Source organism: Xenopus laevis, chromosome 1L (genome assembly GCF_017654675.1).
Source record: "Xenopus laevis strain J_2021 chromosome 1L, Xenopus_laevis_v10.1, whole genome shotgun sequence".
Classification (NCBI taxonomy): Eukaryota; Metazoa; Chordata; class Amphibia; order Anura; family Pipidae; genus Xenopus; species Xenopus laevis.
The window spans coordinates 165,925,823-165,952,495 of NC_054371.1; the positions used below are offsets into that span (position 1 = coordinate 165,925,823).

Below are 26,673 nucleotides of genomic sequence, written 5' to 3' on the forward strand. Positions count from 1 at the left end.
CTCTTTATGGCAGTACAGAGGAAGCACTACCAGTGAGAGCAGTCACTATTCTTTGGCCAGAGATGGTAGAATATCTAATGGAGGAGTATAACATGAGTTGCAGTAGGTACAGCACATTGTGCAACAGATGGACTGTCCCTGAACTCAAGAATATGAATCCAAACGTGGCATGGAAGCTCAGACGTGCTATTGTCATAGGCGATCAATGATGGACAGAGAGAAGTGGGAAGAAAGCAGAAGTAGGAAGGCAACTTTTCATGGGTGACTTGAAAAGAACTGGTAAACATGAAGAATGTGAAAACTGGAGCTCCCTCCTCTGGAACACTATTCTGGCCCTATTCTGGATGACAGGGACTTCTGCAAATTCAATTAAAAACATTAAAACATAAAAAAAAAATAAACTGTTGTAGACTAAAGCCGAGAATTAATGCTATAGCTGCTAAACCTATAGATAAATAGTAACAAACACAGAAGACATTTATTTGCACCTCTGCAATAAAACATATCAAATGCATCATACCAAACAGCTGGGTTGTTATACATAGTTACATAGTTAAATTGGGTTGAAAAAAGACAAAGTCCGTCAAGTCCAACCCCTCCAAATGAAAACCCAGCATCCATACACACACCCCTCCATATTTCACACAAATTATATATACCCATATCTATACTAACTATAGAGTTTAGTATCACAATAGCCTTTGATATTATGTCTGTCCAAGAAATCATCCAAGCCATTCTTAAAGGCATTAACTGAATCAGCCATCACAACATCACCCGGCAGTGCATTCCACAACCTCACTGTCCTGACTGTGAAGAACCCCCCTACGTTGCTTCAAATGAAGGTAACATAGGGGGTTCTTCGCAGTCAGGACAGTGAGGTTGTGGAATGCACTGCCGGGTGATGTTGTGATGGCTGATTCACTTAAAGTGATACTGACACTAAAAAAATATCAATCTATATTAAAAGTTACATATAGGTCACGTTGATCGTTTTTTGCTTATAGTTCTGCTTTTGTAAGTAATTATTACTTGAAGTTCCTAAACCTGACTGTTTTGCCAACCTGACTTTCCCATCTCAATTCTAATGCTAACAGACTACTGCTGCACAAATATGGCAGCCCCCTCATAAAGGAACATGGGGGTAAGAAAGGTAATTTAAAAGCATCAGGCAAATACTTTTATGGCAAAATTATAAATAGCATTCAAGTCAAGTAAAGTCAAGTCAAGTTGATTTAATTGTCATTTCAGCCATATACAGTAAATAAAGTACATAGTAGAAACAAAATGACGTTCCTCCAGAACCCCCGGTGCTATACAACAACTCTAGTACACGGTCATGCTGGGCAAAGTGGACATTTCAGTTAATTATGAATATATTCAGTTCAGTCCTTGGGAGTTGAGATGCCTGATGGCTTGTGGAAATAGACTGTTTCGCATTCTGGAAGTCAGCGCTCGAATACTGCAGTATCTTTTACAGGATGGCAAGAGGGTAAAGAGATCATGTGCAGGGTGGGTGCTATCCCTGACAATGCTGATAGCCTTCTGGAGACAGTGGGTGTGGTAAATATCCAAAATGGCAGGAAGCAAGACCCCAATGATCTTTCAAAGATCAAAGATAATGTTATGATGGATATAAAAAAAAAAAGGTTATTTTCTGGTGTCAGTATCCAGTATCAGTATCTGCTGTGCCTTTAAGAATGGCTTGGATGATTTTATCTCAGTGCTTTATAAACCTACAGCTCCTGCCACCTTTTGTGTTTTGTGCCACTGCCCACTTGAGGGCATGAAACACGCTAAGTGATAACACCTTTGCTGTCTGTTAAAGGCCCTTTGATTCGAAATAGCACTATGGTGATTTAACAGTCACCAAAACAGTGAATAGCTTCTCCAAGTCTGGAACCTGATTAATATTTTGGCTCTGTTCAGTCACTGCTTTCCTGTTTGCCAGTGAGCTTCTTCCTGAGGACATTACATTTGGTTTTCTGTCTGTTATTTCTTTACACCATTGAAATACTCATCACGTCATCTCAGCGAGAGGGAAAGGAAATCAGAGTGTTTGGTCTCTAAACAGAACTAACAGACAGGAGTCACTGTGCCAGTACACACTGCTCCCCGACAACAGATAGGTAAATCTCAGGCCCGGGCAAAGCTGGTGGGGAGCTTAGGACAACCCGGCAGGCCACTTCACATGCAGGAGAGCGCTGGAGAGAGTGGGAGAACAATGGTCCGCATTGTGGGTAGGCAAAATAAGACACCCATGTTGTAGCGCCCTAGGCACTAGCTTTTCTGCTTACCCCTAGTTCTGGCCCTGCTAAATCTAGAAAGTTTTCTTGTATTATATTGTTGCTGGAAGCTGCTTTGTGTTTTAAACAGTTTGACGAGGAAAACTGCCTTTCTTTTTCCATACACTGCTTAGCTGAAATAAAAGCCTTTTTATTTTAAAGAGACTTTTTCTGCTACAGGCAGCTGTTGAAATACCTCATACAGGAGCCATAACCATCAAACATAGTCTGGAGGATCAGCTTTCAGTGGCCCGTTTATGACCCCCATTAGATTGCAAACTGTGGTGTTCCTGGTGGGGACAATCAGTGTTGAACTAAGGTGTCTGGGGCCCCCATCCCAGTCACAAGCTCCAATTCCTCCAAACTCCACCTGCCAGTGCCCATAGCATACCTCCCAACATTTGAAAAATAGAAGGATTTGTCAAGCTGTGGAAAGTTTGAATGCACTTCTTGGGGTTTTAGGGTCAGGTTTTATGTGTTATTACAGTTTTGCAAATGAAGGTGAATTGCCCTTTAAGCAGCAAATCAGTTTCCCCCAAGAGACCTGCTTATCTTAAATACTTACAATTGTATATTTGCTTATATCTTAAATTGTTACAAATGTATCTAGGTGCAGCTGTCATATATTCTGGGCTCTCTACCAAAAGTCTCTTTTTAATTAAGTTTTAGAAACTTTATATCTTTTTCTAGCTGTTCAGTGGTGTCAAAATTGGGATTGTCCCGCGAAAAATGGGTGGGTCTGGGTTGGCGGGCCACAGGCCCACCAAATTGTTTCCTGGTGTCCCGGGGGCATTTCTACCACTATACCTCAGAATAAATAGAAACAAATTTAATTATAAATGTAATAAAAAAAAAAAAAAAAAAAAGCTAAGCAATTAATAAGTAATAAAGCACACACACGTTCAGATATAATTGCTGTACTTTGTTTATTCAGAAGGGAATGTTTAACACCAGTCATGAGCTGGTTTTTCAGTAAGTGGGATGAAAGTTCATTTGCACAGCATTATACACTGGAATAATGTGTTTATATTTAGGCAAAGGTAGATCCATTCCAGCCAACGTTTGCAGCATTAAGGTCATAATAATTTATGTAGACTCTGCAAAAAATAAATGACAGTCTTAATACAATATTAATTAAAAAATTAATAATAAATGATAATTTTTTTTTAATTTCTCCTGTCTCCCATTTTTTGTCAAGTGACTTATTAGCATTGCGAGGGCTAAGAATCGGCACAGGTAAAACACTCAAATCCCTTAAAAGAACAGTAACATCAAAAAATGAAGAAAAGTGTTTTAAAGTAATAAAAATATAATGCAGTGTTGCCCTGCACTGGTAAAACTGCTGCGCTTGCTTCAGAAACACTACTATTGTTTATATAAATAAGCTGCTGTGTAGCAATGGGAGCAGCCATTCAAAGGAGTAAAGGCTCAGGTTACACAGCAGATAAGCTCTGTAGAACATAATGGTGTTATCTGTTATCCACTATTTAACCTGTGCCATATAGCCTTTTTAAAATCTCCTTCATTCCTACACAGCAGCTTGTTTATATGAACTATAGTAGTGTTTCTGAAGCAAACATCAGTTTTACAGTACATGATATTTTTATTACTTTAAAACAGTTATTTTTTGGGTTGTACTGTTCCTTTAATGAAATGAAAATGCCTTCATGCGTACTTATGTGCGACACTTATGTGTGAAATGATAAGAGTGTTTAACCTGAACAATTCTCGGCACCCACAATGACAATACATATTCTAGCGGTTTCTCACGGGACAAAATGCCGTACACGCGGCACAGTAAGTCTTTGCTGGTTGAGAACTGCCATAAATGTTTGTTGCCACATTCCATTCACCTGGATAGGATTTGCCAGTAGCAGCCCTATCAGGTTTCCCATGTCAGTGAATGGGATGTAGCAGTAGCATTTTCTCTGATGGTGGAGAAGCAATACCAGGTGTGGTATTGTGTGTAAGGACTCTTACACACAGGCGGTTTTTCATGCGCTCCCCTGCGTTTTGCTTTCTTCCGTTCAGCAACAGGTGAGCGCAGGAGTCGACTCAATTATTGTGAATGGGGCTGTACTCACACAGACGCATGTAAGCGCCAAATGCAGCTGGGACGCAGCATGTTACATTTCACCTGCATTTGGCTCATACATGTGCCTGTGTGAGTACAGCCCCCTTCACAATAATTGAGTGCGTCTACTCCTGCGCTCCCCTGTTGGAAAGGAAGGAAGCGCAATGCAGGGGAGCGCAGGAAAAAACACCCATGTGTAAGAGCCCTTAAGCACACACCGAACACTGTACCTGATTAAGAAATAATGGGGCCAGTGGGCAAAGTACTTACCTGTTAGCAGGGATGTTCAGCTGTTTAGTCAGAATGTCACAGAGCAGCTTAGTGTAGCTTTTGTTCTGCGGCCCCCCTATCTTTCCAATGCTGCACAGACTGCACACGGCACAAGGATCAGTTGAATCACCAAAACTCATAATTTGATCAGGCACAATATGAATTGCAATGTACTGTAGAAGAGACAGAGGGTTAACTAGGGACGGTAAAAGAAAACCACCATCACAAGCGCTTCATTACTACACCCCAAAATCACAGGCCTGGTTTGCTGCTGTAACGTATAGAGAACAAACATGAGGGTCACAGGGTCTATAGGTACGGCAGGTGTATTAAAGGGAACAATAATTCCAATTATGCAGTGATAAATAACACACGGTGACTGCTTAGAATCAGGGCTAAAATGCATCAATACCTTTAAAAATGACAAGTTGTAACAAGTTCCCTGTGTTACAAATGAGTAATGGGTGTGTCCTAATGGTCCTGCCAGAGAAGAAACCAATCACAGCTCTGTCTACACAGTTACAGTCCCCTGTGGGCTTTGCTTTGCTGTGGATTGGTTAATATCCTGGGCCCCTGATGTGACAGCTCTGGTCCCCCCCCCCTCCACTGGAGCCAGAAAACAATTCAAAACTATAAAAAATAAAGACCAATTGAAAAGTTGCTTAGACTTGGCCAGAACATACTAAAAGAACTTAAAGGTGAACAACCCCATTCCTTGTATAGTAGAAGATGATAAAGCAATACTTGATGCTACACGCTGCACAATGGAGCTTTAGTCTGACTCACTGAGGAGGAGGAGGAGGAGCTATATGTGTATGTATCCTGTAAACCTGGACACCGTTGTCTTTTTATGATCACATAAACTGATATCGTATGTAGCTGCTGGGAGCACAGATAACAGTAGCCCCTATGATGCAAGTTGTAGTTGTACTATAAGCTAAAGGCCCGCCGCACAGTGGACACCCCCATCCCGTGTTTCCCAGCAGCACCCGCTCCCGCCCCATTGCACCTCAGCTGGTTTGCCCGTAGCCTTGGCCAGCTGCTTGGTGAGATCGGACAGAAGGGTATCGGGCACGGAGTCCCGGCAGACGTTGGTACGGATGGTGAAGACAGGCATGATGATGATGGACCAGCTAATAGAAGGAAGACGCAAAGATGGAGAACGGGTCGCACACTGACAAGGGATGGAACACGTGGGATACCAGCCCCGCCCTTTTCAAGGCCGGCCAATCGGCGTGCTTCTATCGGCACCGCAAAGCGGTAAGGTAACAGCTTGATTTGTCACTCACGTTCTCGAGATGTCTGTCTGGTCAGTAGGCGGTAAACTTTCTAGTCATACGCCGCCTGCTTAATTGGCTGCTATTAGCGTACGGACTTGTTCGGCGCGCACGCACTTGTTATTACTGGATTGAATGCGCGCTCTTCCTGTCAGCGCTGTGATTCATTTCTGTATTCCTAAAGCTGACGCCATGAGTTCTTTTCATTTGGTGTTTCTATTGTCTGTGCTACTGTCTGAAGCTGCAACGCCCCTGGACTACCAGCGTGTGTGTGTGTGTGTGTTTGTGCCCATTGCCTAATTCTGCCATAACATAATAAAGGTGACCCCACCTGAGTCATTCCTCCTAATTTGGTGCAAATTCATAAATTTACCACAACACAGCACCAAATATTGCAAGTTTCTCATGTTCTAACTTCCGTTACCCATAAGCAATAGCATAACTCATTCACTGCGCATTTATCCTAGTACCATAATACTGCCCCAGATGACACTTGTTCTGGAACTAAATAAAAACGTAAATATGGGGAGCAAAAAAAAACTAGATTATTTTGTGGGTGCAGGGGGGGGAATAAGTGCCAGCCAGATGTGGACTGGGACTCACTATAGGCACTGGCATTTCAAGTACACAGAGGCCCAACCAGCCCACTCAACAGTGACTGACTATGGCATCTTATGGCAGCCCCTCTGGCATTTGCCAGAACTCAAAGATTGCCAGTCCGGGCCTGGTGCCGGCTAATATCTCTGTACAGGTGTAATTATTCGTTGTCAGTGGTGTATTTTTTGAAGACTGAGAGAAGCAGATCTGCTCATCGCCCCAGCTCCATTGATTTGAATTTGATCAGCCTGTGTGCGGTCACACGCAGCGGAGCTAAAGCTGAGATCAGTATTTGGGTTGACCTCAATCAATCCAAATCAAATTCAAATCAATGGAGCTGGGTGGGGTGATGAGCAGATCTGCTTCTCTCGGTCTTCAAAAAATACACTGGCTGACAACAGCCTGTGTGCAGGCCCAGATTTGTGGCGAGGCCACAAAGGCCTGGGCCTAGGGCTTCTCTCTTAGCCTGCAAAAATACATAGGCTAACAACAGCCGGAGCCTTCAGCCTGTGTGCCCATAGCCTAAGTGGAACCCTTGGGAAACGTGTGTTTTACAGAACTTGGTTTACAAGAATTATAGCTTGCAGAATATAAAATGCATAATGCAATATTTTCTACAAAACCGCATCAAATAATGCAGTACAAATTCTAAATATTCTCAAAATGACAAAATTATTTAGAAATATAATTTAAAACTTTTATTAAGTTTTTCTTTATTGATTTTAAATTTAGATAGAGAATAGAAGGGGTAAATAGACATTATATACGAGACAAAAGAGAGAAGATGGGCTTTTTAAACTTAGAGGTACTGTATAGCAAGTTCAAACCAATATAGTTCAGCACAAGGAAAGGTCGCCCCTATTACAGGGCTGATGATTTCTGTTTGCGGGTCAGCCAACCAGCAAACCTATATTTATTTAAACTTTACATTGCCATGTAGGTAAGTTTTTTCCCTTGGGAGCATCTTTTCATCATTAGTTTAATCCAGAAGCCAAGAATACAGGGCTTTATGGAGTCAGGAGGATTGCTTTTCTAGCAAAGTGAGGAAGTTGTTGGAGACACAGGCCAGTAACATAACTAGGTGGGGGCGGGCAATGCAGCTGGGCCATAAAAAAAGGCCATACAAAAAGCTAATGCCTGGTGTAGTAGAGTCACCGCCTGTCATGTTTAAGGTCATATTATGCGCAAATATTGAGAATTCAAAAGGGTTCCCAAATTTTCTAGCAACAGTGTACCAAGGTGTAATGCTGTCATGTACAGATAAAATATAAAGCATTAAAATTTATGCTGCAACATGGAGAAGGGTATTTTTTATTATAACAGAATGACACAATGCCAGATATAATATATCTGGCACAAAATATATTATTTTATTTTAATAATACATCAATATACAGTACACAGCTTCTAATACATTGATATGAAAATTTACAAGGCTGGACTGATTTATAATTATGTTCCAGATCAGGTTAAAAAAAAGGATATAAAAAGCACAAGTTCTTTATCTTGCTCATATTTTTTACATCATCTTTTTTTCATGATCAGAATAAAAAGCTCACCAGGTTAAAGTGGTTGTTCACCTTCCAAACACTTTTTTTAGTTTCTGATTTCACCAGAAATAAAAAAAATTTCAGTTGCTTTCCATTTTTCTTTTTTGACTGTTTTTTGCAAAATTGAAGTTTAAAGTTTCAGTCTGGCAACTCAGTGATCCAGGTGCAGATTCTGAACTGTTACAATTTGTTACATTTCTCAGCAGCATCTGTGGAATATTAGTAACTATTGTATCAATTATAACAGCTGCCTTTAATGATACCCAGGGATTCTGCTCACCTGGGACAAAGATAAGAAAGTTATCAACTAAATGTATCAATTTAGAGCAGTTTATAGGGTCAGTGACCCCCCAGAGCTGCTTCAGAAAGACATAAGAAGGTAAAAAATGAAACATCAATAGTACAAAAATGGTCGAAAATCGAAAGCAACTGAAAAAAGACTTTATTTGAAAACAACTGAACTGAAAAAAGTGTTGTAAGGTTAAATAAAAACCCCTTTAAGTTAAAATTTAAAAAAGCTCACTCGTGCCTTTTTTTATATAGTTTTTCAGGATCCCTAACATCAAATGATAATACATCAGCCCTTAAGTTTATATACAAGTATATAAAACCAATCAGTTTATAACTTAAATATACCTTTATACAGTAAATATATATGCTCCTAAAATTGCACTATTAAAGGGGTGGTTCACCTTCAAGTTAAAGGGATACTGTCTTGGGAAAACATGTTTTTTTCAAAATGAAGTTAATAGTGCTGTTCCAGCAGAATTCTTCACTGAAATCCATTTCTCAAAAGAGCAAACAGGTTTTTTTTATATACAATTTTGAAATCTGGCATGGGGCTAGACATATTGTCAGTTTCCCAGCTGCCCCAGTCATGTGACTTGTGCCTGCACTTTAGGATGAAACTACTTTCTGGCAGGCTGTTATTTCTCCTACTTAATGTAACTGAATCAGTCTCAGTGGGACTTGGCTTTTACTATTGAGTGCTGTTCTTAGATCTACCAGGCAGCTGTTATCTTGTGTTAGGGAGCTGCTATCTCGTTACCTTCCCATTGTTCTGTTGTTAGTCTGCTGGGGGGAGTCACATGACTGGGGGCATCTGGGAAACTGACAATATGTCTAGCCCCATGTCAGATTTCAAAATTGAATATAACAAAATCTGTTTGCTCTTTTGAAAAATGGATTTCAGTGCAGAATTCTGCTGGAGCAGCACTATTAACTGATATATTTCTAAAAAAACATGCTTCCAATGACAGTACCCCTTTAACTTTTAGTATGTTATAGAATGGCTAATTCTAAGAACATTTTTATTTGGTCTTCATTATATATTTTTTTTAGTTTTTCAATTATTTGCCTCCTTCTTTTGACTCTTTCCAGCTTTTTAAATGGGGGTAACCCCATCTAAAAAACAAATGCTCTGTAAGGCTACAAATTTAATGTTATTGCTACTTTTTATTACTCATCTTTCTATTTAGGCCTCCCCTATTCATACTCCAGTCTCTTTTTCCAATCAGTTTATGGTTGCTAGGGTAATTTGGACCAGATTACTGAAATTGCAAACTGGAGAGCTGCTGAATATAAAGCTAAATAACTCAAAAACCACAAATAATAAAAAATGAAAACCAATTGCAAGTTGTTTCAGAATATCACTCTCTACATCATACTTAACCTTAACACAAAGGTGAACTACCCCTTTAAAGTTATCAGGAGCGGGATTTTGCTACCCCAGATAACTTGTGGGGCACTCCCACCTGAGTCAAGATTCTCAACTTCTACAGTTACAATGTAAATGTAAGTTATTGTCTCAGTTCCCATTATTTTTTGAGTATTTCAGGTATTCAGGCAATGTAACTTCTCTTCAGTTTGGGGTAGAATGGCTTCATCTTGTAGTTCTACAGAGTATTCCAGTTGTATATAAATGCAGCGTAAGCACTTCATATTGCTAGTACTGATCCCTGGAATTCATAAGTTATTGTTTATCCGACCATTGTCAGATGTAGTTTGTTATAATTATGAGTTGTATATCAGAGCTTTACAGGGACTTATAGGCTTCCCATTTTACACTGAGGTCTTTCCATCGTATTCATTCCAGGCTGTAGTCATCATCAGTCATATTTACTGCTCAAAGCTTGGTAGATATTACATAGATATCTGGCAGGTTCTCTGAAATCTCAACCGTGTTTTGTCTCCGGCAGCTCAATTTAGCAAAATCCTCTTTCGTTTCAAGCCAAGATTTTCCTTTTGTCTCTGGGAGGAAAAAGTACAAATATATCCCACAGGCAGCAATTATGACAAGGAAAATGAGAAAGCAAAAATGTCCAATGGCGTCCTGGAGAGACAAAGCAAATGGAAATATAGTGTAAGGACAAGAAATTCAAAGCAAACCCACTATCATTTGTATATATTAATATAGGCTAAATGAAACACACTCTGAAATTTATGCTATAAATGTGAAAGCCCCACAAAAGATAACCAGTCCTCATTGCTTGTCTGAGACATACTAATAAAAGGATAAAGCTAATATTTTGCAGGAACACTGCCCAGAATGCCAGGAACCAACTTTTACATTGGCCATACATGGGCCAATAAAAACTATGGACTTGGCCCCCACCTGAGAAAGTTATCAGGTTGTCGGCCCTTGTAGAAAGAGGTCCTGCTCCGGGCAAACAATGTATCATGCCAGTTTGGCCCATGGGTGGCCAAATTGGGCAATGATCCACCAAAGCAAACAGATTTCTCAGTTTACTGTATAGTACATAGTGATACATATAGATGTATATAAGATATATACATGATATTGTAAGATAAATTTGCAGTTGATGCTCAGTTTTTCTTCTAGGTTACCTATTTGATTAATATGGACACAATTGAACCTTGGGCCTATTTCTCTTCTAGGATATCAGTTTTTAAAAACTAGTTCTGCCTCTCTCCAGACTGTGAGTGTCATTCACATAATAAGCTACAGCGAGAATGTTTAACACTTACTAATTCAGATCTACTCAATTCCTCTAGTTATGCAGCATCTGTCTGAGTTGCATGACTCAAAATAACTGACTATTACCTGTATGAAGGGGAAGACCATGCCTAATATGAATAGTTCAAGCCAATTTATCGATCCCACTAGGACCAATGCTGCAGTGCGGGAAGTCTGGGAAAATATTTCCACTAGGACGGTCATGGTGGTAGCACCTATAAGAAGAGATCATCAGTGAAAATATGAGACTTATAATCAGTCAGCTGGCCTGTGAGCCTTTATGATCTATAGAAAGGTGAAAGAAGGAAAGTACCATTTGCCTAGATACACTGGAATTTGCCAGTTCTAATTCTTAAGGCTCTGATATTCCTTTAACACTTACCTGGTCCTAATCCAAATGACAGAACAAATAGAAAGATCAAGAAGACACTTAAATAAGGCAGCCAAGTAGCTCGTGCCTGTTGAAAGAATAAAATATTATTATTCATAAGACTTTATTTTTCATTAATATGGTAATCTGTTATACCACAGCAAATAAATGAGACCCAGTGCAAGGAAATGATTATTGCACAGAACATACACTGCAAGACGCCTAGCCAGCTTTCTGTTTTATATTCACCTATTGTATGTAAGCTTACCTGAGCTTATACAGGTATGGGACCCGTTATCCGGAAACCCATTATCCAGAAATTTCCAAATTACGGAAAGGCCATCTCCCATAGACTCCATTATAACCAAATAATCCAAATTTTTAAAAATGATTTCCTTTTTCTCTCTACTAATAAAACATTATTTTGTAGTGGATCAAAACTAAGATATGATCAATCCTTATTGGAAGCAGAACCAGCCTATTGGGTTTATTTAATGTTTACATGATTTTCTAGTAGACTTAAGGTATGAAGATCCAAATTACGGAAAGACCCATTATCCTGAAACCCCCCAGGTTCTGAGCATTCTGGCTAATAGTTCCCATACCTGTACAACTTTGCTTCCCACTTTCTTTTGTCATATATTTAAGGGAACAAAACATATGGACTTACACTGTTTTGCAATATATGTTTGTATTAGGCTTTTAGGCTACCACTAATTGCAATGACTAATTCTAAATGTACGTGTTTCCTTAGGCAAGTACCAGACATAGCGGACCTAGGCCTGCAGAGAAACACAGGGCAAATAATCTGCTCCGGCTCTGCTGCTTGATGTGCCTGCATCTGAATACATTACCTCAGCCCAGGTGCAGACATAGTGGATTTCGGCGTTAAAATCAGCTTCATCTGCCTGCGTCTGGCCCAAAGTAATGTATCCAGGTGCAGGGCTGCAGGCACATCAAGCAGCAGGGGAGGAACGGATCTGCTACATCTGCCACTGGTCTTAGCCTTGCATGGTCAATGGCATTACCCACTCATACCAAATGTTTGTGTAGCACTATTATGAGAGTATAAGGCTAGATGGGGTTTAACCTTTAATATGCCAGGTCCACACTAGAGACCTTCACTCTGAGCTGGACTGAGCCCTAGATGAGCGTACACGTGTTTGGACACAAATAACTTGCATGAATGTTGTCAATATGCACAACATCTGCCTGCATTTTAGCATGACTGCTTTTTGACTGTGTTCATGAATTACCCTTAAACTTTCATGGGAAACTTTTAGGTTGCGTGTCTTTAAAGGGGAAGTAGCGTGAAAATAAAAATTTAATATAAGATTCAGCACACTGAAATAAGAAACTTTCTAAATATTCTGTACTGTTTCTGAACTAATCACGTTTATCTTCACTATCCTTCTCTCAGCAGCTGTTTCTCTTCATTCTCTTCATGCAGCAGTTGGGTGTCAGATAATCATTGACAGTTAGATCAATTATATCTTATAGGGGGGACTCATTTTGCCTAGAAGATGTATTATAGCTAGGGTTGCCACCTTTTCTGTATTTATCTTTTTTTCCCTTTTAATAACATTGGGATCAACCATCATTTTTACCGGTCAGGCCAGTAAAATACCGGCCAGATGGGAACCTAATTAGAAATCACCAGAAATCCTGTCTCTCTACATGCAGGATTTGTGCAAAAGGCAGTTTTATTTTGTTAGATTTTGTTTGTACAGGAATCAGTTATTTGAGTGAGCTCTAATTCATCTGCTAGGAAAGTCCCCTGTAAGATATATTGGATCTAACTGTCAATGAATTTCTGACAGAGCCGGGCCAAGCCGGACAGGCGCCCTAGGCAGCCTGACCGGCTGCTGTGCCGGCCGGTTGAGCACTTCGGAAAAACGCTTCTGCACATGCGCGAATTGACGCATGCATACTCGCACAGATGGGACAGTGGGCGGTTGGCAGAGAAGGTACCGGACTAGGGGTAGGAGTAAGTACGTGCCTGGCGCCCCTCCATCTTTGCGTCCTAGGCACGTGCCTACTCTGCCTACCCCCTGCCTACCCCTAGTTCCGGCCCTGATTTCTGACACCCAACTGCTGCAAGAAGACAGAATGAAGAGAAACAGACGCTGAGAGAGGAATAGTGAGCATAAACTTGCTTATTTGTAATATGTAATATGTAATTTATTGTATTTAGAAAGTGTCTTATTTTGGTATGATGAAGCTTATATTAAGTTTTCATTTTGTGATAGTTCCCCTTTAGGTTGCTGTGTAGCACTTCTGAATGCGTCTGCATGTACCTCAGAAAGAGCTGCAGATAAATTAATGGTAAGCTTTGGTTCCCCTTTAAGTTTCTGTGTTTTTCCTTAGTCACTCATCTACTGTTTGCAAAAAGCTGCTAAAAGTTGAGGCCAGCAAACCAAAAATGCCCTTTGCTGGTAAATTCCTATTATTGTTCTCCTGCTAATGTAAGGCATAAACACTAGCTTAATCTCTCTTTTCTATTATTGTCATAAGCCTAGTCTTGGATTTACCTGAAATGAGATTGTTATAGTGATGAGGCCCAGTGCCAAAACCATCACTATATAGCCCCCGAGAAGGAAGACCCTCCTGCCAAAACGATCAACCACCAGACTCTGTAGAGAAGAGTGTTAGTGAACAATTGATGCCTGAAATCTGTTTATTGTGATCTACAACTGAACATTGTATATGTTATGTTTTTGTACAACTCATCATCAATATGAAACACTAGAATAATACAGCAGAACCCCCATTTTACATCCCCTGATTTAAAGTTTTCCCTCATATTATATCAAGGCCTTGTAATAACCTAGAGATGCCTCAGTTCTGACATTAAGGGAGTTATTTATTAAGATACGAGTTGTGTTTTCCACGAAAATCCGAGTTTTCAACTTGATTTTTGGGTTAAAAAAACCTAGAATTTTTTGCGTTAAAAAAAAACTCGATTTTTTTCAAGATTTATTATACCTCGACCCTGGAAATAGCTTAAATCTGAAAATACACCATCTAAAATCTGTCTATGTCACGTAGGATTCAATGGCAGAGGTCCCTTGAACCATTGAACCAGATGTTAATACCCTTCATGATGTTTCGAGTTTTTTTGGAGGTTTTTGCCTGAAAACTCAAATAATTCAAGTTCCAGCGGAAACTCAATTAATTTGAGTTTTCAGATTTCACAACTCGAGGTCACAGAATCGAGTTTTTCCCATTCTAGTTTTTTCTTAAATAAGATACCAATTGAGTTCTGCATTCATTCAAGTTCATTTGAATTTAAAAAACTCTAGCATTAGACCTTTGATATATATAAGCCCCTTAGTGAAAGAATAAGCATTTTATTTACAGGTTAACAATAACATCATTTTTATCTCACACAATTGGCTTGTAGGCTCTGCTAGCAAATCTTTTATGTTTAAATACAAAACTGAATTAAACCTTATAAAACCAAGTATGTTTCCCATTCCTTCTCCAGATCTGTTCCAATCAGTGGGCAGGAAGGGTATGGCAGAATGAAATGAAATGGGTAAGTCATTAAATAAGGGAATGGATTTATTTGACTGCTCAATAGATAACTCACACAAAGGATCACAGATGTGGCTTCACAAATTCCAACACCGATGGTCAAATAAGGGATTTGCGTGTTTTGGAATCCAGCAGATCTGAATACATCAGATGCATAAAAATAAATCTGGGAATTATAAAGGAAAGATTGATAAATATACCAAATAAATGATTTTGTGTGTTTGCCTCATAAAACAGTGGAAGTGAAAGCATAACAGTCATGTATGCTTTAAAGAGGTTCACTTTTAAATTAACTTTTAGTATGATGCGGAGAGTGATATCAGTCAGCAGCTCTCCAGTTTGCAATTTCAGCAATCTGGTTGCTAGGGTCCTAATTACCCTAGCAACCATGCATTGAAAAAATTAGCAATAAAAGGAAACCATAACAATGAATTTGTAGCCTTACAGAGCATTCTTTTAGATGGGAGTCAGTGACCCCAATTTCAAAGCTGGAAAGAGTTGGAAGAAGAAGGCAAATAATTCAAAAACTATCAAAAATAAACAATGAAGACCAATTGAAATGTTGCTTAGAGCTGGCAACTCTTTAACATACTAAAAGTTAACATAAATGTGAACCACCCCTTTAAAGGGGAAGTATTGTAAACATAAAATTGTTTAAAACTACGCTTTAATTATATTTAGAAATGTTTTGTTATAGTTCCCCTTTAAGAATTGTTGACTCCTGCAGCTCAGTAAAACTTGGGGCTAGATTCACTACTGTTCATGATAATTTGGGATTGATCATGGCAAATAACAAATATGCTCAAATTAGACTGCTCAATAAGTTAGGAAGCTTCAGTTCCAGTATAGATAGTGATTGAACCAACAGGAAAAAAAACATAAAAAAATAAAAAAAATTGTCCATAGCCTGTGTGATTCAACAGCTTCAACGTATCATTATTTTTGGCCCTAAGATCTGAAGGGCTTTAGAATATCCAATTCTAAAGAACCATTGCAGTTTAATTTGAATCCATTTTCCCTGAAGTTTTGAACATTTTGAATAGTTCATATGTTCTAAGTTCACAGTATGTGGCTTAACATAAGGCTTTCTGTATATAGTTCATTTCTTACCGCGTTGACCCCACAAAGTTGCAGTGCAATTGTCAAGGCAATAAGAGCATAGAGCTGCCAGCGCTGGGAAGGATCCCGCAGAAGCTGCATGACAGTTAGACTTTTTCCACCACTTCTAGCAGCTTGTTCCTTGGACATCTCATTGATGACTGCTTGGTGGTCCCCATCACCCCACAGTTGTTTCAGAGCTGTACATATAATTAGTAATAAGAATATTTTTTAGTGCTGGAAGAATAAAAAGAAATAGGAAGAATGTAAAGTGTTAATAAATCAGTAACATTAGGGAGTAACATTAAAGAGTCAGATTTTATAAGACTTTTAAGGTGAAACCTGGGTATATAATTCTAGCAAATTCTAGCACCTAGAGGGGAAAAATACAGTGGTAAGAGCCATAGATTGAGTGTAGTCTAAAAATGCACAGTAAAGAGAAACATACATGTTTGTCACCTACTTCTAGGAAATTATCTATCTACACCACCAATACAAGTGCCCCATGTGCAACAGAACTGAACTTTGAGTGTGCCGTCACACTAATGATAGAGGAGAGGAGCTGTCTTGGGCATGTGCACTTCCACAGAATGAAGTTCTAGTAAAATAAGGTTCACAAATGTGCATTCACCTGTCCCTTTTTTCCACTAGGAATTTGTTTCTTAATATGTTCTATGTTTATGTCACATACCTCTCAAGCACCCTTCTTTGTCACCTTTCATAAGGAGGTACGATGGAGACTCTGGAAAGAATGGCAGGGTGCAGAGCTGAATCAGTGACCAGAAGCCACTCAGAGACACCAACACAGGCCAGACAAGCTCTGTGCCCAGGATCTCTCTGGAGTTAAAGAAAAAAAATTCAAATACAAGATTTCAGATATGAAACTGTTGCACTGCTTATTGATGTGATAATAAGATAAGTTAGGTTACAGGAGACATATTGTTGGAAAAACCAAAAATGCGCCAGTGCATTATATAGTGAATAAAGTAAAATATAAGGATATTATAAGTTACCAAGGAGTTCCATGGCCATATAAAAACACAAGGCCGAAGGCTGAGTACTTTTATACAGGCCATGGAACTCTGAGGTTAATTTTAATATCCTCATATTTTGCAACAGGGGGTACTTTATTTATGATAATACACAAGTTTCAGTGAGTCATGTGACAGAAATGACATCACTAAGCTCCAATTATAATTGATGACATCACTAAGCACCATTTATAAGGATATCATTTACAGGATATTTATTAATATACTCCTCTAAATACAGAAGGAATGTGCTTAAAAAGTTAGTGTGTTGGGTTGATTTATTAAAATGTCCCCAAAAACTGACTTCCATCTTTTCCACTTCCTGCTGGCTTAATTCTCTGGATCTAATCGCATCTTCTTTGGGGCGACTAATGTCCCTACTGCTTCCCCCTGTCTTCCTCCTGCTCGAATGAAAAATCGCCTGCGGCATGGCATTCGCAGCGTTTTGTTTTCCAAAGCCGCCCAAAGTTTCCTCGTGAGGCAACTTCAGGCAACTTTGGAAAACGAACCGACGCGAGTGCCATGCCGCAGGCAATTTTTCAAGGTCACACTGGGAGATTCGGGGAGATTAGTAGCCCCAAATAAGAGGCGATTAGTCAACAGGCGACTAAATCTCCCCGAATCTCCCAGTGTGACCTTACCCTTAGAAGGGAAGTGCTGATTGTGTCTCATTTAAATACAACCAGAAATCAACTCAGCCCAACAACTTGTATTTATCCTTAAAGGAGAAATCAACCTGTGGGGGAAAACACCACTTCCCCCTGACCCCAGGTAGACCGCCCTCCCTCCTCCCCCAAGGCTAACTACCCCCCCTCCCCAAGGAAATGCCCCATACTCCATACTTACCCCTTCAGTGCAGATTCATCCAGCGAAGTTCCACGCGTCCATCTTCTGCGTCCTCGGTAAGCTGACTGGGAGATCGGCAATTTCCATATAATTTTGCGCATGCACAGTTGCACAAACCGGCAAACTGCTCCAACTGCGCATGCGCAGAAATACCGCAGTCAGCTTACAGAGGACGCAGAAGATGGACGCGTGGAACTTCGCTGGAAGAATCTGCGCCATGGGGTAAGTATGGAGTATGGGGCATTTCCCAGGTGGGTAGTTAGCCTGGGGGGAGGAGGGAGGGAGGTCTACCTGGGGTGGGGGGTAGGGGTTTTTTTCCCCACAGGTTGATTTCTCCTTTAAATATCCCTCATTTTTTAATTGATTAGAATTATAGTAAGAATATGACAAAAGACCTACATTTATAATGACTACGAAGTGGTTGATATGAAAGACAATGGTGGCTAATGAAACAGCATTTATAGAGGTTTATAACAAATATAAAGGGACAATTTTAGTACTAGACTTGCCTGAGTCCAAATATCTGACCAACCATTTTTCCACAACAAACAAACATGGAGATACTAGTGTTTGTGAAACCACGTAGCTTTTTGGATGCAATTTCTCCTGTATACTGTGAGTGAAGATTAAAGCCAATTCCTAATAGAAAGAGAAACAAAACACTCATCTAAACACAATTTGGGAATGGCATACATAGATGGGGCAGCCATGAAAAACTTTGAGGCTTATTTGTCTTGGGCCCAATTTTTTTGGCCACATCTCTTGTATGCACTAGACAAAAAATCATCTAGCAGTTAGGTGAATATGATGCATTGACAGATGAAACCGACAGATAGTCATAGCTTTAATAGTAAAAAAATTAAGCAGAAAAGCAAGAAGGGGTGGGACCTTTAGTATCAGAGGGGGTCAGCTGGTTGATGAAAACAAATGAGGAACCACAAAAATTTAGTTTTGTTCAAACTATCTCCACCTGTGTTGCTGCTCACTCTCCTACTAAGGCCACACCAGCCATGCAATAGTGTAGGATAGGAAGGAGCTGACGATCCGCAGACTTAGCTGCAAAATTCCTTTATTACCACTAATAAAGGAATTTTGCAGCTAAGTCTGCGGATCGTCAGCTCCTTCCTATCCTACACTATCAAATGAGGAACCAGTTAATGTGGAACTCCTTCTTAATAGTACCAATTCTAGTAATACAACTAATGATGCATGGTTCACACATGAGGAAATTCAAAAGAGACTAGAACATGTTAAGATAAACAAAGGTCCGGGCCAGATGGTATTCATCACAGCGAGCTTAGCTCTGTGATTGCCAAACCTCTTTACTTAATTTTTCAGGATTTATTAAGGTCTGGCATAGTGCCGAGAGACTGGCGAATTGCTAATGTGGTGCCTCTATTCAGAAAAGGATCCCGTTCTCAGCCTCAAAACTATAGGCCAGTTAGTCTGACGTCAGTGGTAGGAAAGCTTTTCAAGGGTTAATAAAGGATAAGATACTGGACTTTATAGCAAATCATATACTATGAGTGTGTGCCAGCATGGTTTTATGCGTAATAGATCTTGCCAGACTAACTTAATTTATTTTTATGAGAAGGTAAGTAGGGACCTCGATTCTGGGATGGCAGTGGATGTGATTTACTTAGACTTTGCTAAAGCATTTGATACAGTGCTACACAAAAGGTTACTGGTTAAATTAAGGAATGTTGGCCTGGAACATAGTATTTGTACCTGGATAGAGAACTGGCTAAAAGATAGACTACAAAGAGTGGTGGTAAATGGAACATTTTCTAATTGGACCAGTGTTGTTAGTGGAGTACCACAGGGCTCTGTACTAGGTCCATTGCTTTTCAACTTGTTTATTAATGACCTGGAGGTGGGCATTGAAATATATAATATATATATATATATAGATATCATTTCATATTCTTATACAGGTATGAGATCTATGCTATTATCAGGAAGCTTGTTATCTTAAAGAGACAAAAACTGTCTGTACTATTTGCCATACTGTATTCTTGAAATAAACCATTTTCATGTTTAACTGATTCTGTTCTGTAATAAGACAACTCATACTTGATGTAAAACCACGCTGATCCCATAATATTTTTTTATTGGTTACATGTGTTTCAGTAGATTTTAGATGTGATGTTCCTACAGAAGGACATCTATATGGTAAAGTCAAGGTTGCAAGAATTTGGATTATTATATAATTTGTTCTTAGCCTCAGCTTGTACACAGGACCTTGTTATTAGTACTTAGGGTAATTTTTGCGCTGATCTGATTTGTGCTTGATGAACTGTTCATCATTTTAAAGGGATGGGGTGTCTGAGATACATACCTGCATTTATACCATAAAGGAATCTGGCGATTAGGATCATCTCAAAAGACTTGGCAGGGCTACTGCAACCAGCTAACACAGCAGCAACCAGAGGGATGGCACAGATACATAGTTGACATGTTTTCCTGTAATGGGAAAGGTGTAAGAGATATTCATACCAGGCTGAATATCTGATGCTGTCAAATGAATAAGCAGAAACCCATTCCCTAAATGTCAGCGGGGGTTACAATGAATAAAGCTGCTGCAGAAGAGTGGCTCACTTAGTGCTACAGATTTTTCTTGCACAACAGCCAGACATTCAGCCACAAGGGTTAGGCTGTAACTATGACTGGGTAACTCCAGAGGCCTAGGGAGACTGATTGTTGGTTTTACTGTACAAACTGTCTAATTCTATAGTAAAGAGGGTAGGAATTAACTTCCCAGTAACTAGCAACACTATTCAGATAGACCAAATGAGAGGTAGAAGAAGTCACACAGGGAGACTATGTAGCATTTAGCAAAATGATTTGGATTAGCTTTGCACCTTTTAAGCCACAATTCTGTATGTTACCTTGCTGTTATTTCGAATAGGTGCATTAAGAATATATTAAGAATATTATAACCAATGTAAGATCTTAAAGGAATTCTGCCATGATTTTTATGGTGTAGTATTATTACTAAATTACATTTTGTACACTGTAAATAATTAAACCATTTAAAATTATATTCCTGATCCAAGATATGTATTGTTTTTTTAGTTGTAATATTGGTGTGTAGACAGCCATCTCAGGTCATTGCGTCTTGCTACCTTTCCATTGTTGTGATGGGAGGAAAAGGGGGGGGGGGTGATTCGATCCAACTTGCAGTGCAGCAGTAAAGAGTGACTGAACTTTATCAGAGCACAAGTCACATGACTAAGGTCACCTGGGAAACTAAGAACATGCTTAGCCCCACATCAAACTTCAAAATGAAATCTGTTTGCTCTTTTGCAAAATTAATTTCAATGCAGGCTACTGCTGCTTGAGAAGCGCTATTAACTGATGCATTTTGTAAAAAAAAACATGCTTTCACAAGACATAATCTCTTTAAGCTCAAAAGTAATTGCCTTCTAGAAGCCATAATTCTAAGGGCAGATACACACGTAGAGATTTGGGGAGATTAGTCGCCTGGCGACAAATCGCCTCTTCTTCGGGCTACTAATCTCCCCAAACTGTCTTACCAGCTGGCTAGAATCTAAATCACAAGCGGGATGGCACTCGGAGCGCTTTGTTTTCCAAAGTCGCCTGAAGTGGGGCCCACGTTCGGATGAGCTTGATATCGCCCACCTCAAGGTAGGCATATCGGGGAGAGATCTGCTCATTTGGCGACATCGGTAAACTAATAGATCTCTATACGTATGGCCACCTTTACTGTGCATAAGTTTGAATCATAGTTATTTCACTTACTTGCCATATTTGGATACAAGATATCCTGTTCCCAGTGAAGCAAAAAGTCCACCGATGGCGTAAATGGACACAATAGATGACCAGATTATCCTCAGAGTGTTATCTCCGACAGGGGACTGATATCGATATATCCATGTGTTATTGATAAACCTCTTTATGAACTGGAAGAGAAGTTATAAGATGCTGGGAGCTCATTTTATACAGCAAGTCACGAGAGCTGGAATTCTTTAGAATAGTGGCAAGACACCTGGAAAACACAGAGCACCGTGCAAGTGCATCCCACGAGGCCTTGTCATTGTGTTTATCTTGGGCAGTTTAAACTATATTAGCAGTTAATTGGTCAAAACAGGATTTGCAGATTCACAGATGGACCAGGGATGTAAAAAATCTACTGTTAGGTGTTGTGTGAAAACTACATCTTAGCAATGATTTAGACATTTCAACATTTTATTTTAAAAATGTGGTATATTATGTGCCCTGCGGATTCATGAAATCCCCATCACTTTTGGGGGTCTATTTGACTGGCAAATTTGGGGCATTTTGCAAGTACAGGTCAATATATTTGTTATGTTTTTATTTGACATGGCATTTTGTTATCAAACATGCAGAAAGCTTAAAAATGCATACACTGTGAATTACTCACCACTGAGGGGGAATTCATAACAGAGATGTGGAATCCATATTGGAAAGTACCGCCTATCCCCAGCACAAATATCATCATGAGAAGCCCCCGGTGCTGAACCTAGTTATGATAAAGATCCAACTTAACCAAAGAACTGTACTGAATCATATTGCATATATTATATTCTTGTTATGAACTCTTTGATCCAGCACAACATAAATAATGTATGGGTCGACAAAGCAAGGCACACTGAACCTTGTTTATTTTGGATTACTTCTAGATAATTTCCATAAACATTATGTATTAGATTAATCAACTAGGTATATCGAGGCCTGGGCTTTGATTCCTGTGTCAACTGCTTCTGATTTTGGGTTTTAGTATTTCCTAGTTCTAGTTTTTGTAGTTATTTGCCTTCCTCTTCTACTTTTTTCCAACTTTCAAATGGGGGTGGTCACTGATTCTGCCAGCCAAAAACGTATTCTCTTATTCAAACCACTGCCTAATTGATAAGAAAGATAAGATCCTAGCAACCAGATAGATGATGAAATACCAACTGGGGAGCTGCTAAACAAAAAACAAAATAAATGAAAAACCATAGAAGGTTAAAAAAGAAGAAGAGCTATAAACATGAACTGCCCCTTGTTCTTCTTCTTACAACTGAACCATGATCCAGTGTGTTTTCTGACATCTGCTGGTGAACGATGGATTAGCTCAGAATGGAAGAAATGTGGTTCATTCAATTGTTTGGTCACTACACTTGCAATAAAGTTTTTATTGGGTTTGGTGATAGATTGCCCATATTTCCGCTCAGTCAGATTCTTTTTAGAAGATGGGGTCCACACTTGGCGCACCTTGACCAACACTCACTCAAAGGAGAATTCTGTATAGTAAACTAAAAGACTGGTACAATATATTGTAGTTTGATCCTTAAGCCAAATTTTAAAGGCATGAATAACATGAAATATACATTCAATGACCTGAGATACATTTTCATCAACTTCTTCCAGGTATTATTGAATATAAAAATCTATTCAACCTGATTTATCTGTAACAGATTCCACTAAAGTAATTAATCATGTGCCCTGCTCATAAAATGAACCTGTCATAATCATAATTCATATACCACGATCTCATTAAACACAAAATGTCCTTAAGCAAAATCAGTTGAGTATTATCTTTAATATTCACAGGATATGTGCACTAACTGCATTCCCCAGCATAGGAGAACGGGATGAAATGCAGCCCACTCCTCCTTATCAGCCCATACTGATACAGGTGCATCCAAGTGCTGAATGCAGGTAGAACGCAGGAGAAGTCCACTGCAGAACACCTATGAAGTTCAACAAACGAAGCGCTCCGAGTGCTATCCCGTCGGCAATTAGATTCTAGCCGGTGGGAAGGCTTTTCGGGGAGATTAGTCGCCCAAAGAAGAGGCAATTAGTCACCGGGGCGACTAAATCTTCCTGAATCTTGCCGTGTGTCTCTGCCCTTAGAATTAACTTTTAATACAGTGCAGACTGTCCTTATATATACACCAGAATTCCATGTGATACTATATGACAAACCCAGACAAGCATCACTTTCTCAGTCCAATATAAAAGTAACTACATACTGTACATTTTTACCAAACAGCTAAATAGTCATGATAAGCAAAGCAAAGGGAATGCAGTCAGGCATGCAACTGTCATTTTGGTCTGAGGGGAGCTGGGGAATCATCTGGGCACTTACCAGGTCCTGGAGCTTACTTTCCATTTTTCGAGATTCTTTGGAGTCTTTCTGTCCAGGAATGTAACTTTGGCACTGCAACGTGTAGAATGCTGGGCATGAAACAACCAGGACAATATCACATTTATCTCATATGGAAGTTACATTCTATAAAAACCTATGAAAAAAAATTGATAATATTGTGTTTCTGATTTTGAATTTTTGCATTCTGGGTGTTGAGGAATAGTTTCCCCCTATTTATGCTCTTAGTGAATACACGGAATGTTTATATTTTAAGTGTCACCAAAATACCGCAGGTTGTTATTGTATCCATGTTGTATCAATAAAACTCTTGCCGCTTTTTAGAGATTGTTATCACTCTTGGTTCACTGTGGCAAAAGTCATTCTAATGACTTTAAACCCTTTTCAGTGACTCTTGTTGCCTAAAGATGTTAACGGTATTTTTATTGAAGCAATTCCATAAATATCCTCATAGTCATCATAAGTTTGGAATTATCCACCTCTTGCTTACTCTCCATACTGACGTAGTTTACAGTTCAGGTTTTCCCTGTTGTAATTGTTATTCAGCCTTGTCTCCAAATTTCCTTATTCCCATAGCCCCCCGTTATGTTAATATCCCCTTAATGTTCAAAGAGGCATAATATCTACTAATAAGATCTATGTTCCAGAGGCCATATGGGATAAAGGTATGATACTGATGAATTAAAATTCCTTGACTTGAATTGAATTCTGCCCAAACAGATTCTCAGCTAAGCTCCATCTCCTTTGGGACACACAATACTTGACCTCCCATTATGAATGATGGGTACCCCCAGCATAAACTGACCTCCCAAAGCCCCACAATAAAACTATTTATGGGAACCCTTGCACCACACAACATGTGAAGTCATGTCTGCCTCCCTGCTTCCCCTATTGTTGCACTGCTTTGAACTAAATTGCTTAAATTGTTGTTGATTACAACATGCAGATTACTGGAAAAGTTCAAGATGTACAGATAACAAGCTAAATGTAAGCAAGGAGCACTGAATGTATCTATTCAGATCATCTGTCGTAGAAACAATATTTATCATGATGGAGTGATTCCAAATAATTTCCAGCTGTCCCACAAAACCCACCACTACTAGGAAAAATGACTGCTATACTTCATTTTACACAAATTATCTACGTAATATGGTACAGGTACAGGATCCCTTATCCGAAAACCCGATATCCAGAAAGCTCCAAATTACAGAATGGCTGTCTCCCATAGACTCCATTTTATCCAAATAATCCAAATTTTTAAAAATGATTTCCTTTTTCTCTGTAATAATAAAACAGTAGTTTGTACTTCATCCCAACTAAGATATAATTAATCCTTATTGGAAGCAAAACCAGCCTATTGGGTTTATTTAATGTTTAAATTAATTTCTAGTAGACTTAAGGCATGAAGACCCAAATTACGGAAAGATCCATTATCCGGAAAACCCCAGGTCCCGAGCATTCTGGATAACAGGTCCCATACCTGTATAGTCAAAATGTATTTGGACACTAAACTCCATCTCAAATACTGTGTCCTTAGTCAGGACATTTACTGCTGTGTTATAAACTGTCTCCAGAAGCAATGTCAGCACAAGAACTATTTGAAGGCAGTGTTGTGTTTTTATAGATAAAAAGAGGCAAAGAAAGCTCTTCCAGCATCAACTGGAGCATTGTAAAGGTCATTGGAGTCTGAAGCACAGACCTGGAATCGCAATCTGTGGGTTCTGGTAAATGCCAGAGTGGCTGCTATAAGGTGCCATAGAAAGTCAGTATTTAGTGGGCTGGTGGAGGCCGTTTGGGCCTCTGTGTGGGCTGATTGGGCCGCTGTGTACCTGAAATGCCAGGGCCTATTTTGACTCTCAGTCCAGACCTGCTGAAGCAGCAGTAGAAACACTTCTTCTTTGCTGATGTTTTTGAAGGACTAGGCCCTGGTTCCCCAAGAAAGCAAATATTAAAGCAAAAGTGTGCAAAAACTTCTTGAAAATTCTGTGTTTCCAATTTATGGAAACTGTTAGGGGAAGGCTCTTGTTTCAGTACAATAATGCTCCCATGCACCAAAAGAGGTCCATATAGAATGTGCCTAGCTAGCCCTTTAACTTTTACCATTCTTATTATTTCCCAGCCTAACCATGGATGTCTCTTCTTTTCTCTTCCCGCAAGAGTATGATGAAATTCTTCATAACGCTGCACAAGTGCATTAATAAAAGCTTACCTTATATCAGCCAGTGCATAAAGGTACAAAAGAGGTGAAACCATCAGAGCACATACAGTACACGTACAGCTGTGGGAATTGTCCTTACCACGTTGTGATGCCAAATTGTCATCTCAGAATGGGTTGCAGAATCTTACCAGTCGGCTTTCTATCTCAGACCTGGCACATTTTAGCAGATTAGACAGAATCATGGGGAGGTTAAATATTTACATCCTTTGTTTATTGTAAGTTATAGTCAGTTTGTAGGGTTAGGTATTTAAAAGCACCTGCCCATCATAGTGACATGGGAGAAGCTTGGAGTGGAGTTACCTTAAAGGGAAACTGTCTTTATTAAAAAGAGACTATTTTGGTTGTTGAATAAGTCTGCTTCACACATACTTTATTTTTTTCTTAACTATTTTGTAAGTTTTACAAGTTTTTAT

The 26,673-nt window shown here is 39.4% G+C and overlaps 2 protein-coding genes and 1 long non-coding RNA gene across 5 annotated transcripts; 1 reads left to right on the forward strand and 2 right to left on the reverse strand.

Annotated features, from left to right (window-relative positions):
• Positions 1–3,195: 3,195 nt before the first annotated feature.
• mif.L (macrophage migration inhibitory factor L homeolog) lies at positions 3,196–5,805 on the reverse strand. The gene is made up of 3 exons (NM_001090181.1): positions 5,639–5,805; positions 4,630–4,802; positions 3,196–3,382 (listed from the first exon to the last, which is right to left on the reverse strand). Exons 1-3 carry the CDS (start codon positions 5,744–5,746, stop codon positions 3,316–3,318), a joined length of 348 nt encoding a protein of 115 aa, NP_001083650.1. The 5' UTR covers positions 5,747–5,805; the 3' UTR covers positions 3,196–3,315.
• LOC108716037 lies at positions 5,756–16,892 on the forward strand. The gene is made up of 3 exons (XR_001935620.2): positions 5,756–5,889; positions 14,888–14,938; positions 16,761–16,892. It is a non-coding gene; the product is annotated as an uncharacterized LOC108716037 (long non-coding RNA).
• Positions 7,262–26,408, reverse strand: slc2a11l3.l (solute carrier family 2, facilitated glucose transporter member 11-like 3). Of its 3 annotated transcripts, none has more exons than XM_041585626.1 (13): positions 26,340–26,408; positions 24,025–24,178; positions 22,318–22,416; positions 21,675–21,835; positions 20,251–20,375; positions 18,422–18,551; positions 16,727–16,872; positions 16,048–16,235; positions 14,993–15,103; positions 13,932–14,033; positions 11,413–11,488; positions 11,118–11,245; positions 7,799–10,385 (listed from the first exon to the last, which is right to left on the reverse strand). In XM_041585626.1, exons 2-13 carry the CDS (start codon positions 24,046–24,048, stop codon positions 10,179–10,181), a joined length of 1,497 nt encoding a protein of 498 aa, XP_041441560.1. In that variant the 5' UTR covers positions 24,049–24,178; positions 26,340–26,408; the 3' UTR covers positions 7,799–10,178. The 3 variants fall into 3 exon arrangements, with proteins under 3 accessions (NP_001339159.1, XP_041441560.1, XP_041441600.1); XM_041585666.1 differs by having other exon boundaries at positions 9,683–10,385; positions 24,025–24,113; positions 26,340–26,394; NM_001352230.1 differs by lacking the exon at positions 26,340–26,408 and having other exon boundaries at positions 7,262–10,385; positions 24,025–24,048.
• Positions 26,409–26,673: the final 265 nt, after the last annotated feature.

Bases quoted from the DNA above. Each gene is read 5' to 3' on its own strand.
- mif.L (NM_001090181.1), bottom strand. From the start codon at position 5,746: ATGCCTGTCTTCACCATCCGTACCAACGTCTGCCGGGACTCCGTGCCC. The intron at 4,803-5,638 runs GTGCAATGGGGC...TCTCTTCTACAG, and splicing joins CTACGGGCAAACCAGCTGAG to TACATTGCAATTCATATTGT. The intron at 3,383-4,629 runs GTAAGTACTTTG...TATTTTTTGCAG, and splicing joins CTGAACATCCCTGCTAACAG to AGTCTACATAAATTATTATG.
- slc2a11l3.l (NM_001352230.1), bottom strand. From the start codon at position 24,048: ATGGAAAGTAAGCTCCAGGACCTG. The intron at 15,104-16,047 runs GTAAGAAATGAA...TATAATTCCCAG, and splicing joins AACTTTGTGGGGTCAACGCG to ATTTATTTTTATGCATCTGA. The intron at 11,246-11,412 runs GTAAGTGTTAAA...CTCTTCTTATAG, and splicing joins GTCATTTGGATTAGGACCAG to GTGCTACCACCATGACCGTC.